We start from the raw sequence: 13,525 nt of genomic DNA on the forward strand, positions 1-13,525 counted from the left end.
TTGGCTTAGTCAGTTTTTTTTTCTGCGTGTCCAGTGGCTGAATGTTTTAGATCATGTCCAGCCATCTAAATCACATCCTGCCATTCTGAGCAAATTTCTTTGACTGTTTTAAGTGTACTTTTGTGCTGTTTGAGCTGATTCATTGCTAGCTGCAAAATTTAACTAGCACAGCTACTTCAAATTGCTTGCATCAGAACTGTTGCTTTCAATTTTGGATATATAAAGAATTTTGGATCAAATTGTGGTTCAACAAGCTTGTTTTAATCATTTAAACATGATTGAATGAATTGAAGTTTGGCAGTAGCTGTTCTGTGCAAAAAGGATATGTGACTAGTTCAAAATTTTTGGGTCAAAAATATGTTTTAAAACAGTAGCAGTGCAGTAACTTGGTGGAATTATCATAGAAAATGTGTTTGATTAGTTAATACATTTGGATGTAGTAGAAGCTTGGTTTCATAACATACAGTTGATAAACAAAATCCAAAATATCAGAAAAAGTAAAGTAAAAAGCTGAAAGGACCAATGCATCCAATAGTGTGAACTGTCGAAACAACATTTTTTTTTGCCATTTCTGCATAATTGCTGACTGTTCTTTGAGGCAAATTCACAAACAGTTTGTGACATATGCCGGATAATGTGTTTTTTTTGATCCAATTGTTAGCTGATCGTCATTATTGTCCAATCTATTCTAGAACTATTCTTAGGATCCATTTGAAGTGCCACCGTGATTACCACCTGCTTAATTCATTGATTTTAAAATTTTTGGAATTCTTGCACATAACCTGTTTGATAAAAGGTTCTGTGTTGGTGTCAATATTTTGGTAATTACTAGCAGTATGAGGAGATACTGTAAGTTCTGAACTGGACTGCTGTGTAGGTGTGTTACAACTTAGACTCCATACATACAAGGAGGCATCAAAGGAAGTAAGGAGAATGGTTAGACAAGCCAACATAGTAAAGCTGACGGAGTGATAGAGTGGTATTGCTGCAACGAATTCACAGCAAATTCACAGCAGATTTTCTTCACGGTTACAGCTTAGGAGAGAGTCACTTTGCAGCTGAGAGAATTGCATGAATCCATTCTGATTCATTACTTGTTTGAGAGCAACCAAAGCTGCCACATTAAACTACATTCTTGTTCCTCCAAATTTTGTTGTTTCCCTTGTATTTTTTTTTGTTTACTTTCTTTCTTTTTTTTTTCAATTTGTAAGTTGGCCATTTCAAGCAAGTGAAGTGGAAGAGCTCCTAAGTGTTCTTCCCTCATTTGCTAACTAGACTTAAAGTCTCATCACTTTAAAATTGGTAGACGGTGAGTGTGTCTTAGATTCCAAAATTTCTAAGCCTCACCTAGGAGACCTCACCTTTAATTTCTCTTTATTTTTGCAAGCTTCGCCTAGGAAGTCTTAGAGTCCGGCCTTAGAGTCTAAGGTTTTCTTTCTTTGTGTTTGTTGTGTCTCTATATATTTAGTGAATTTAGAAGTGATTTTGATTTAAAGACTTCTAGTAAGTAACTAAGGACATATTTGGCAAGGCAAGACTTGGTACTTAAGTGACCTACAAGGTCCACCTCTCTTACCTGGAATATTGTCCTCAAGTGAACTCTCTTAGTCTTTACTTCAAGAAAATTTTTAAGTTCATAAAATGTCTGGAAGACACTCCCCTAGAATTAATGAGGAGCCTAAAGAACAATTTTGTTTTCAAACTCTTGTCAATCAACTCAAGGAGATTGAAAGGAAAATAGGGCAAGAAAAAATTCAAAGAGAATTGCACAATGCCATGGTTACTAATGAGTTGAAAATGCTAAGAGATGAACAAGTTCAATATAGGGAGAGAAGCATGAGTGGAGAATCCCAAGGTGAGCAAGAAAACTTAAGAGTAGGAGATTACTATCCTTCTTCATCAAGAAGGCATAGGCGTGATTATGAAAATTTTCCTCCTCCTCCTAAGGAAGTCAATGTGGTATTGCCTCATTTTCATGGGAAAGATAACATTGAGGCTTACCTTGACTGGGAAATGAAAGTAGAGCAAATATTTGCTTGTCAACAAGTGTCGGAGGAAAGGAAAGTCTCTCTAGCTACCCTTAGTTTTCAAGGGTATGCCATGTATTGGTGGACTGCTCTAGTCAAAGAGAGACTGAGACAACAACTTCCTCCCATTAAATATTGGAATGAACTCACAGCTGCTCTCAAGAAAAGGCACATTCCCTCTTACTATAAAAGGGAACTCATGGATAAGCTCCAAAGGTTGCAACAAAAGTCTATGTCTGTTGAAGGCTATAGACAACAAATGGAGCTATACATAATGAGAGCAGGGATCACAGAGGCAGAGGAAACTACTTTAGCTAGATTTTTGAGTGGGTTAAATTTGGAAATAAGGGATAAAGTTGAACTTCTACCTTATAGAGATTTGAATGAACTTGTTCAAATGTGTATAAAGGTAGAACAACAAAATCAGCGGAAAATTTCTGCCAAAAGATTTCAGTCTCCCTTTGAGCAGAAATTTACTAAAGCAAAAGAACCCCTCAAACCTCTAGCCAAAATAGTTGAAAAACCAAACAAAGAGTCCTCTTCACACACTCGCACAAGTGATATAAAGTGTTTCAAGTGTTTAGGTAGGGGTCATATAGCTGCTCAATGTCCTACTAAAAGAACCATTCTTTTAAAGGGAAAGGACATCTATAGCAGTGAAAGTGAATCCCCCACCAGTGATAGTGAGAGTGAAACGGAAAAAGAAGAGGAAGTGTTTGCGGATGATTGTCAACTTCTCATGGTGAGAAGGGTGCTTAGCAGTCAACCAAGTCTGGAACAACTATCACAAAGAGAGAACATCTTTCATACAAGGTGTAAAATTCAAGAAAACTATTGTTCTCTCATTATTGATAGTGGTTCTTGCTGCAATTGTTGTAGTACCAGACTAGTTGAAAAACTGAATCTTGCTGTAATACCCCATCCCAAACCTTATAGACTTCATTGGCTAAATGAAGATGGGGACATTACAGTCAAGAATCAAGTTAAAGTGGCTCTATCCATAGGGAACTTCAAAGATGAAGTTGTTTGTGATGTAGTTCCTATGGAAGCTTTCCATGTGCTATTGGGAAGACCATGGCAATTTGATCATAACACTATACACCATGGTCTTACCAATACCATAACTGTGCACAAACAAGACAAGAAATTTGTGCTTCAACCTTTGACACCTACTCAAGTGGCACAAGATCAAGCACAAATGAAGTCCGCTAGGGATCAGGAAAAGAAACAGAAAAAGAAAAAAATTACAAAACAAAAGAGTGGAGAAAAAGAGGTGATAGAGTCCAGTGTTCCTTCCTACAAGGTCACTCAACATGAAGTACTTTTAAATAAAAAAACTTTAAACAACACACTTCAAGTTGAGCAACCTTCATACCTTCTTCTTTGCCAAGGAACACTCACTTGCACATCTAGTGAGTCTCAGACTACTACTCTTTCTCTTTCAATACAAAAACTCTTGAAGGAATTTGATGATCTATTCCCCAAAGAAATTCCAAATGGGCTTCCACCATTAAGAGGAATAGAACATCAAATTGACTTCATTCCAGGGGCAACTCTTCCTAATAGGCCTGCCTATAGGACTAATCCCCAAGAAACCAAAGAGATTGAGTCACAAGTCCAAGAATTACTAGATAAGGGTTTGGTACAAAAGAGCCTAAGCCCCTGTGCTGTACCAGTGTTGTTGGTGCCCAAAAAGGATGGGAAGTGGCGCATGTGTTGTGATTGTAGGGCTATCAACAACATCACAATAAAATATAGACATCCCATCCCTAGACTTGATGATATGTTGGATGAATTGCATGGGGCTCAAATTTTCTCAAAAATAGATCTTAAGAGCGGATATCACCAAATTCGAATCAAAGAAGGTGATGAGTGGAAAACTGCTTTTAAAACTAAGTTTGGGTTATATGAGTGGCTAGTAATGCCTTTTGGTCTTACAAATGCCCCAAGTACATTCATGAGACTTATGAATCATGTGTTAAGGGATTACATTGGGAAGTTTGTAGTTGTTTATTTTGATGACATATTGGTATATAGTCAAGATTTGCAAAATCATGAAAAACATTTGAAAGTTGTTCTAATAATTCTTAAAACCAATAAATTGTTTGCAAATCTTGACAAATGCACCTTTTGTGTTGATAGTGTCATCTTCCTTGGTTTTGTAGTCAATAAAAGTGGGGTCCATGTTGATCCTGAGAAAATAAAGGCCATCCAAGAATGGCCAACTCCAAAGAATGTAGGAGAAGTTAGGAGTTTTCATGGATTGGCCAGCTTTTACAGAAGATTTGTGCCTAACTTCTCTAGTCTAGCTTCACCTCTCAATGAGCTGGTGAAAAAGGATGTTACATTCATTTGGGGAGACAAACAACAAAAGGCTTTTGAGCTACTTAAAGAGAAGCTCACTCAAGCTCCCATTCTAGCTCTTCCAAATTTTGCCAAAACTTTTGAGTTAGAATGTGATGCTTCTGGACACGGAATAGGTGCGGTGTTATTACAAGAAGGTCACCCAATTGCTTATTTTAGTGAAAAACTTCATGGTGCTTCTTGTAATTACCCCACCTATGATAAAGAGCTCTATGCTCTTGTGAGGGCTCTTCAAACTTGGGAACATTATCTTGTTTCCAAGGAATTTATTATTCATAGTGATCATGAATCACTAAAATATCTGAAGAGCCAACACAAGTTGCAAAAGAGACATGCTAGGTGGTTGGAATTCATTGAACAGTTCACTTATGTTATCAAATACAAGAAAGGAAAGGCTAATATAGTGGCAGATGCTTTATCAAGAAGAAATATCTTACTAGCCACTTTAGGAGCTCAAATTCTTGGGTTTGATAACATAAAAGAATTGTATACTCAAGATAGTGACTTTGCCACCTTATATGAAGAATGTTTGCAAAAGCCACAAGGAGGATTCTATGTGAGCGATGGGTATCTTTTCAAAGAAGGCAAAATTTGTATACCCCAAGGCTCACAAAGAAAACTTCTTGTCAAAGAAATGCATGAGGGAGGGTTGATGGGGCATTTTGGGGTTGATAAAACCTTAAGCATGCTAAAAGAGAAATTCTTTTGGCCCCACATGCGGAGAGAAGTCCAAAGGCATTGTTTCAAGTGCATTACTTGTTTAACATCCAAATCTAGAGCAATGCCTCATGGTCTTTACACTCCCTTACCCATTGCTTCAACTCCTTGGGAAGATATTAGCATGGATTTTGTCTTAGGACTACCGAAAACAGCAAGGGGTTTTGATTCTATTTTTGTGGTTGTGGATCGTTTTAGCAAAATGGCTCATTTTATACCATGCCACAAGATAGATGATGCAAGTAATGTGGCTAGGTTATTCTTTCGAGATGTGGTTAGACTTCATGGACTACCTAGAGTCATCATTTCTGATAGAGATTCAAAATTTCTTAGTCACTTTTGGAGAACCTTATGGTCTCGATTAGGGACTAAGCTATCTTTTTCTACTACTTGCCATCCCCAAACAGATGGTCAAACTGAAGTAGTAAATAGATCTCTATCCACTCTATTAAGGGTAGTCCTCAAGGGTAACCACAAATCTTGGGATGAGTATCTTCCACATGTGGAGTTTGCTTATAATAGGGTAGTTCATCGAACTACTAAAATATCTCCTTTTGAAGCTGTATACGGTTTTAATCCTCTCACACCTATGGATTTGATTCCCTTACCTTCTTCACATGAGTTTGTTCATCAAGAGGGAATATCTAAATCCAAATTCATTAAAAATTTTCATGAGAGGATTAGCAATCAAATACAACTACAAAGTGAGAGATATGCTAAGTATCATAATAAAGGTAAAAAGGAAGTCATTTTCAATGAAGGTGACTTGGTTTGGCTTCACCTTCGAAAGGAAAGATTTCCTATTCAAAGGAAGTCCAAATTAAGTCCTCGAGGAGATGGTCCTTTTAAAATCCTTAAGAAGGTCAACAATAATGCTTATCAGTTAGACCTTCCATTAGAATATGGTGTCCATCCTACTTTTAATGTTACTGATCTTCGTCCTTTTGCAGGAGTTGATACAGATGGTGATTTAGATTTGAGGACAAATCCTCTTCAAGGGGAAGGAGATGATGACTTAGGGCATGGACCCATTACTAGAAGTATGGCTAGAAGAATTCAAGAAGAGCTTGAAAATATGGACACAACAGGGCGCGTTCTTTTCCTTCAATTTAAGTGGAATTTAAAGACACCAAGAGAAGGGTAAAACTGTCCAGTTGTTGGTCAAAGTTGCTAGCTGCACCACCAGTCTTTGCTAAACACACCACGGCAGCACTTCCACTCCACCAGCTCACGTGTTGCTTTAGCTTTTAGCACGTTTTCATATTTCTTCACATTTTACACATGGGTCACGCTTTCCATCATATCTGCAGCTCCATGGATCACATATAAATTCATGGTAGCTACCCTTGTAAAGTCACTTTTGGATAAATGAAAACTTTGCTGAGATTTGCTTTTGCCAACTCTCCCTCCGAAAGTCATTACATGCTTAAACCTTCCCCTGCAACTTCCTTCCTTGTATGGACGGCTGCCTGAGTTGTAGTCACTCCCTGAGCACATCATCCAGCTTCATTAAACTCCCCATACACTTTCTCCGCTGCCATTAACATCTCTTCCAGACATCCGCTGGAGCTACCGAGAATTACTCTCCGTTGAAGCTCGAGGTGCAATTCTCGAAGTCCAGTACAGCTCCGTTGAATCAGATCTCTTGGATCAGTAGATCAGCCACTATGCATCAGTCATCAATTTGTAAATTTCCTGATCATGTTTACAAGTTGAAAAAGGCCCTTTATGGTCTTAAACAAGCACCTAGGTCTTGGTATGAAAGACTTAGTACCTTTTTAATTGAAAATGAATTTTATAGAGGAAAGGTTGATTCAACCTTATTCGTTAAGAAAGTAGGAAAACACATTTTAATTGCGCAAGTTTATGTAGATGATATCATTTTTGGGTCAACTGATGATTCTTTGTGTGAAGAGTTTGCAAAAATAATGCAAGGTGAATTTGAGATGTCTATGATGGGTGAGTTAAACTTTTTCTTAGGACTACAGATAAAACAAATGAATGGTGGAACATTCATCTCCCAAACTAAATACTGTAGAGAAATTCTTAGGAAATTTGGTATGGATAGCTACAAGGAAGCTAGTACACCCATGGGTACTTCATGTTATTTAGATAAGGATGAAATTGGAAAAGGAGTGAATGAAACCATGTTTAGAGGCATGATAGGATCCTTGCTATACTTAACTGCTAGTAGACCAGATATTATGCAGAGTGTTTGTGTATGTGCTAGATACCAAGCCAATCCTAAAGAATCTCATTTGACTGCAGTTAAGAGAATTCTAAAATATCTTAAGGGAACTACTTCATTTGGACTTTGGTATCCCTCTAATGCCTCACCTAGTTTAATAGGATACTCTGATGCAGATTATGGTGGCTGTAAAATTGATAGAAAAAGTACTAGTGGAACCTGTCATTTCTTGGGATGTTCTTTAGTGTCATGGCACTCAAAGAAACAAGCATGTGTAGCTTTGTCTACCACCGAAGCTGAATATATTGCAGCTGGAAACTATTGTGCCCAAATTTTGTGGATGAAACAACAATTGGAAGACTTTGATATCTTCCTTGACAAAATTCCTCTAAAATGTGACAATACTAGTGCGATAAATTTGACCAAGAACCCCATAATGCATTCAAGAACTAAGCATATAGAAATTAGGCACCATTTCTTAAGAGATCATATACAAAAGGGGAATTGTCAAATTGAATATGTTGATACCTTACATCAATTAGCTGATATCTTTACCAAGGCTCTACCTAAAGATAGATTTTTTGAGCTTAGAAGAGAGTTAGGAGTGTTAGACATATCTTAGAATCAAAATCTATGCAAATTTTTGCATTTTTCGTAAACTTAACACTTCATAATCGATTATCACTAAGTTATAATCGATTATTCATGTTTAAAATTCAATTCTGGAAAATCTTGAGCAGATAATCGATTATCATCATGCATAATCGATTATCATGCAATTTTGGGCAGTAATTACTGAACGGATAATCGATTATCACGAGCCATAATCGATTATCGCGCTGACAGTTTCAAAAATAGAGCCGTTGGAGCATCCCATAACGGCTATAAACGACCATAAACGGCTAACTTTTCCATTTTTCTTATAAATAGCCCCCCATAATCGATTATTAGACACTCCTTTGCACCTAAATACTGCTGAAATCAAATCTAGAGCTCAAATCTTCTTCATTTCTCTTTACCTTCTCAAAATCTCATTTTCCCATTCTTCCTCCATGGCTGACTCAAGAAGGCACCGTCGCAGAACAGCTGGAGCCTCCTCTTCTTCTCAACCACGTCTTGCAAACATAGATGGATGGATATCAGATCCAGGGAAACATGTAGACTTTGTTAATTCCTGGCAAGAAAGGAAGATCATGGCGGTAAAGTTTATTCGTCTTGACTTTTTCCGCTTCTATGGCTTTCAATTTCCAAACACTTTTGTTGAGCAGGGGTTAACGCATCTGTTAGAACAAAAAGGATGCATTTATCCTGATCTTATAAGAGTCTTCTACTTCAACTTACGCTATTGAGATGGGATAATATCTACTAAGGTCAAGGGAGTACGCATCATTTTAGATGATGACGTTTGGACAAATGTTGCTCAACTTCCCATCTGGGATGATGCTGTCAAAGTCCATTTAGGACTTGAAGATTTCAACAGGATGATGACTTTTCAATCCTTCCTGCGTCATCCTGAACGGCAAACAAATAGAAGGCAATTACTGGTTGGAGGTTTTAAAGTTGAAGAAAGGATGATCCACTACTTGATTGTCTGGATTTTATGTCCTAGAGCAACAAACCATGCTCAATGCTCTGAGTAGGATTTACTTCTGTTGTATGGGATTCTAAATCACATACACATCGACTGGCCTGCTCTCATTGCTGACACAATGGTAAAAGCCAAGAAATCCCATTCATATCAATTTCCCTATGCTCTTCTTATTTCTAGGATTTTAGAATTCAAAGGTGTACCTGTTGAAGGAGAACTCGTTCAAACTATTGAAGTTGTGGGATCAGAAATTGGAGATACTACCTTTCATCAAATGGGATTCATTACTAGAGGCAGAGTCCTTATTCACAAAGATGATGACCATCCTGATGTAGATGAAGATGATGACATGGACATTCATATGGCTGACCCAGTAAGTGTTGCTGCTCCGTCTGATGCTGGACCATCCAACATACCCTCCTCTTCCTCAACTTCTATGGAAGAACATTTTGCAAGGTTATCTAAACAGTTGGAGGATATGAGTCTTGCACAAAAGACTCACTTTGAGGAGATTTATGAGTGGCAGCGATCTGTTGATGAGTACATGGTTGATCAATTTCTTGATCTTGATGTTCGCCTATCTAACATCGAGGGTCATCTTAATATCCCACCTCCTGAACGTTCTCCTAGTCCTGATTTCTAGGTTTTTAGGCCTCTAAGTTTGATTGTTATGTTATTTTCTTTATGGTATTTAGTTTCTTAATCTTTATGAATTTCATGTAATTCCTTTCTATTCTTAATATAATGAGCTTTCATTTTGTGCATATATTCCATTTTTTAGGGGGAGCTCATATTACGGGGGAGGTTATTACATTATTCTTTTTGCTTATGATCAAAAAGGGGGAGAAGAAATATAAGGGGAGGATTAAAGAAAAAAATAGTTTTTTAATTGTACAGGTACTGCTAACTCTGTGGTTGTCCATTAGTTTATATATGTTGCAGGTAAACCTGAGTTGCTTTTAAAAAGAGAGTTTTTGATCATCATCAAAAAGGGGGAGATTGTTACCAATAAGGAGTATTGGTAAAACCTGAAGATATGTTTTGATGATGCTGCAACTTATAGATTTTGGATGTAGTAGGAAAATAGTTAAAAAAAGCAACTTGTAGATTTTGAATGTAGTAGGAAAATGTTAAACATTGTAATTTTTACTAGTATAATCGATTATGGTTAAGCAATAATCGATTATCACAAGTCATACTTGAATAATCGATTATCACTTCATATAATCGATTATCACATTTTTGAAAACCTATAACAGACTTGAATAATCGATTATCACTTACAATAATCGATTATTCATGGCAGTTGGGAGCTGACCTTTGGCACTCAGTGTACTTGGCTATATATTTTGATTTGGAGAAATCAAAAGGTAACGTTTTTGAACTGAGAAAGCTTAGAACACTGTGTATCAGAGGAACGTTCTTAGAGAGCTTTTTGTTCATTGTTCCCTTGCTTGGTCTTGTGAAAGGAGAGGCTCGCGTATCGTGTGTCGATAGTGGGAGCAAACTCTCTTCAAGTTAGCAAGGTGCTCTGCCTGGTCTTGTGAAAGGAGAAGCTTGTGAATCGTTGGTCGATTGCAGGAGCGGTTCTCTTCAAGTTGGTAGAGTGGTTCTTTTCATTTTATTCCTGTTCATTATCTTGTAATCTGTTAAACCATTTTTAGTGAAAAAGGTTAATCACTATTTATAGTGATTAACGACTGGACGTAGAATCTTTTGATTCGAACCAGGATAAAAATTCTGTGTTGATCTTCTTATTCCCTACACTCATTTTATTTTACGTATATCAACTGTTTGATTAATTTTCTGAAAGAAAATTATTTTTACTAAAAGGACCAAATTAATTTTAATTGTGATTGAACACGCTTTCTACTCTCTGAGTTTTAATCCCGTTGCGCTATACTCTTCGAAAAATACCCCCTCCGATACCAACAATTAGGTCAAGCATGGGATCGGTATAAAAGTTTGTTGGGAAAGACTCATACGCATGGCTTTGATGAAGCAGTAGTAGTCTTACTTTTCCTTGGAGGTCTTGGTTCACAAACCAAGTTGATGCTAGATGCCTCAACAGGAGGTAATATTAAATGGAAGACTCCAGAGGAAGCAACCGAGTTGATAGAGAATATGGCTACAAATGACAATGAGTTGCATAGTGAAAGAGGAACTCCTATTCAAGAAAAAAGGGGTTCTACAATTGCAATCAAATGATGCCTTGCTCGCTCACAATAAGATCGTAACTCAACAGTTGGAGAATTTAACCAAGACACTTGCTCAATTTCCAAAGGAATTAAAGACTATTGCACAAATTCAACAATAGATGTGTGAACTATGTGGTGGTGACCATATCAATGGTCAATGCGCTTTTCCAGTGGAGGCCCTAGATAATTTCAACCAAGGGTGGAAACCTCACCCAAGCATAGGTCAAGGTCAAGGACAATCTGGACAAGCTGGGCATTCAGGACAATTTAATAGGCCAAAGCAACAACCAACACTATGTCAACAAGTGTCTACACTCAATGAAAGACATACAAAGTTGGAAGAAACTCTTCAGCAATTTATGCAGGTAACTATTTCCACTCAAAAGAGCACTGAAGCGGCTATTAGAAACTTGGAGATACAAGTTGGCCAAATATCTAAGAAGCTGGAAGATATGGCTGATAAGAGTTTTGGGGCTAATACTAAAGTTAACCCAAAGGAAGAATGTAAAGTTTTAGTGAGTGTGAATGTTGAAAAAGTGGAGTTAGAGAAAAGAAAAGAAAAAGAAGAGAGAGTAGAGAGAAGAAAAGAGAGAAGAAAAAAAATTAAAATTGAAGATATTCTTCCTTTTCCTACATAGTATGAGAATTAGAGAAAGAGAGACAATTTGGCCATTTTACAGAAATCTTCAAGCAATTGGAGAGTGATTTACCTTTGAAGGAAATATTGCAATAAATTGCAGACTATACAAAGCCCATGGAACAAGTCTCCACAAAGAAAAGACATAGAGATGAGGAGACAAATGATTACAAAGCGCTTAAGAAGAAGACACTCCCTCCAAAAGAGAAAGATCCAGGAAGTTTCACCATTCCTTGTGTCATAGGGAAGAAGAAGATAAAGAAAGCCCTACTTGATTTAGGGTCAAGCGTTAATTTGATGCCTTATTCTTTACTTGAGCAAATGGGTGATCTTGAAGTCAAGCCTTATGCAACCTTAATATATGTAAGTCAACCAACATGCAACCTTATTCTCCACATTATATGCAACCTTAATATATGTAAGTTAGATATATTAATTCTAACATCCCAACTTAGTAATATGAAACTACTAAAATGAACATTACATAGATAATGATACAACAAACTATAGATTTGCGAAGAATAAAATTCTTCACCTGAAGAACCAAAAGCACAACCTACACTTCAAACTTCTCATCTAATTTCCCGTTTAGCCAACTGAAAAGATTGCATCCCTAAGCTCACACCATTAAGGTGATCATCGCAAAAGAGAAAACAATACACAGATAGACACAAACAGAAGCAAGGGTGAGCTAGATATACAAAGATCATACTATTACAATAACACACAACATTCATGTTTAATTCAAGTAAACTAGATCACACATCATAACATGTTATATTTTAAACTTGACTCGTTCGGACTTAGAATGATTGTCGAGCTATGGCGGGTCGTGCACTCGTGATGGCTTCTACTGCTTTGCAAAGCCATTACCAATGGGTTTCACCCTACCACACTCACGAGCTTAGTTTGTATCACGCCTTGGAGCATACTTGAAGCCTCCAAGACTAAGACCTCCTACTACTCCTCACTACATGGATCAATCCTCTCTAAGTGAGAAGAAAGACCATTGGAGTTTCAGTATAACCCCCAAGACTGAGCTCCTGCATTCCTTCTAAACATACTTGAATCTCAACAAGAGAATTCACTATGGATCACAACAAAAAGATTGAAGACTACATCTTCTAAGAGGAAAGACAAGGAACCAGAACACACTCATTCTAGCAGGTTCCTATCTTGCAAGCATGAAAAACACTTTAAGATTGTTCAAGATACGAGGCTCCTGATGGAAAGGAAAGCTGGAATCATACCTAACTTTGCTCCTCAGTTTGGAGAGCAACTGATGGGAAGAAATTAGAGGAGGCTAGCCACATACCCTGCACCAGCCAATGTAGTAGTGGTAAAGGAATTTTATACCAACGCAAGGAGGTTGGGTGATTATCCGGTTGAGGATTACCTAAGCTATGTTAGAGGCCACGCTATTAGGTATGATCTTGACTCTATCAACAACTTTTTGGATATTGAATGGGTTGGTGAGCAGTGCCAGTTTGCTCTCTATGTGGAGGAAGGCACTGATTTTGATGATATGGAGCGTGTTCTATGTGTACCTAGAGGACATTTCCAGAGGAACAGAAATGGTGCGGTGGTTAACATTAGGAGGACTGATTTGACTACCCTTGCAAAGTATTGGATGACATTCTCTCATGCCAACATTCAGTCGTGTTCTCATTTTTCAGACATCACTGTCAACAAGGCACTTCTCCTCTATTGTGTGCTCAGAAATATGAGCATTAACATTGGCCAAGTGATAGCCAATGAAATATAGGTGTGTGCCAACACAATGAATAGCAAGGCACCTTTAGGGCA

The 13,525-nt window shown here is 37.5% G+C and overlaps 1 protein-coding gene across 1 annotated transcript; it reads left to right on the forward strand.

Moving 5' to 3' along the window:
• The first annotated feature begins 1,776 nt into the window (after positions 1–1,776).
• LOC128195301 (uncharacterized) lies at positions 1,777–3,946 on the forward strand. The gene is made up of 4 exons (XM_052872546.1): positions 1,777–2,382; positions 2,437–2,741; positions 2,907–3,669; positions 3,854–3,946. The coding sequence occupies exons 1-4, from the start codon at positions 1,777–1,779 to the stop codon at positions 3,944–3,946; spliced, it is 1,767 nt and encodes a 588-aa protein (XP_052728506.1).
• The last annotated feature ends 9,579 nt before the right edge of the window (positions 3,947–13,525 follow it).

This window comes from Vigna angularis, chromosome 2 (assembly GCF_016808095.1).
Source record: "Vigna angularis cultivar LongXiaoDou No.4 chromosome 2, ASM1680809v1, whole genome shotgun sequence".
In the NCBI taxonomy this organism is placed as follows: domain Eukaryota; kingdom Viridiplantae; phylum Streptophyta; class Magnoliopsida; order Fabales; family Fabaceae; genus Vigna; species Vigna angularis.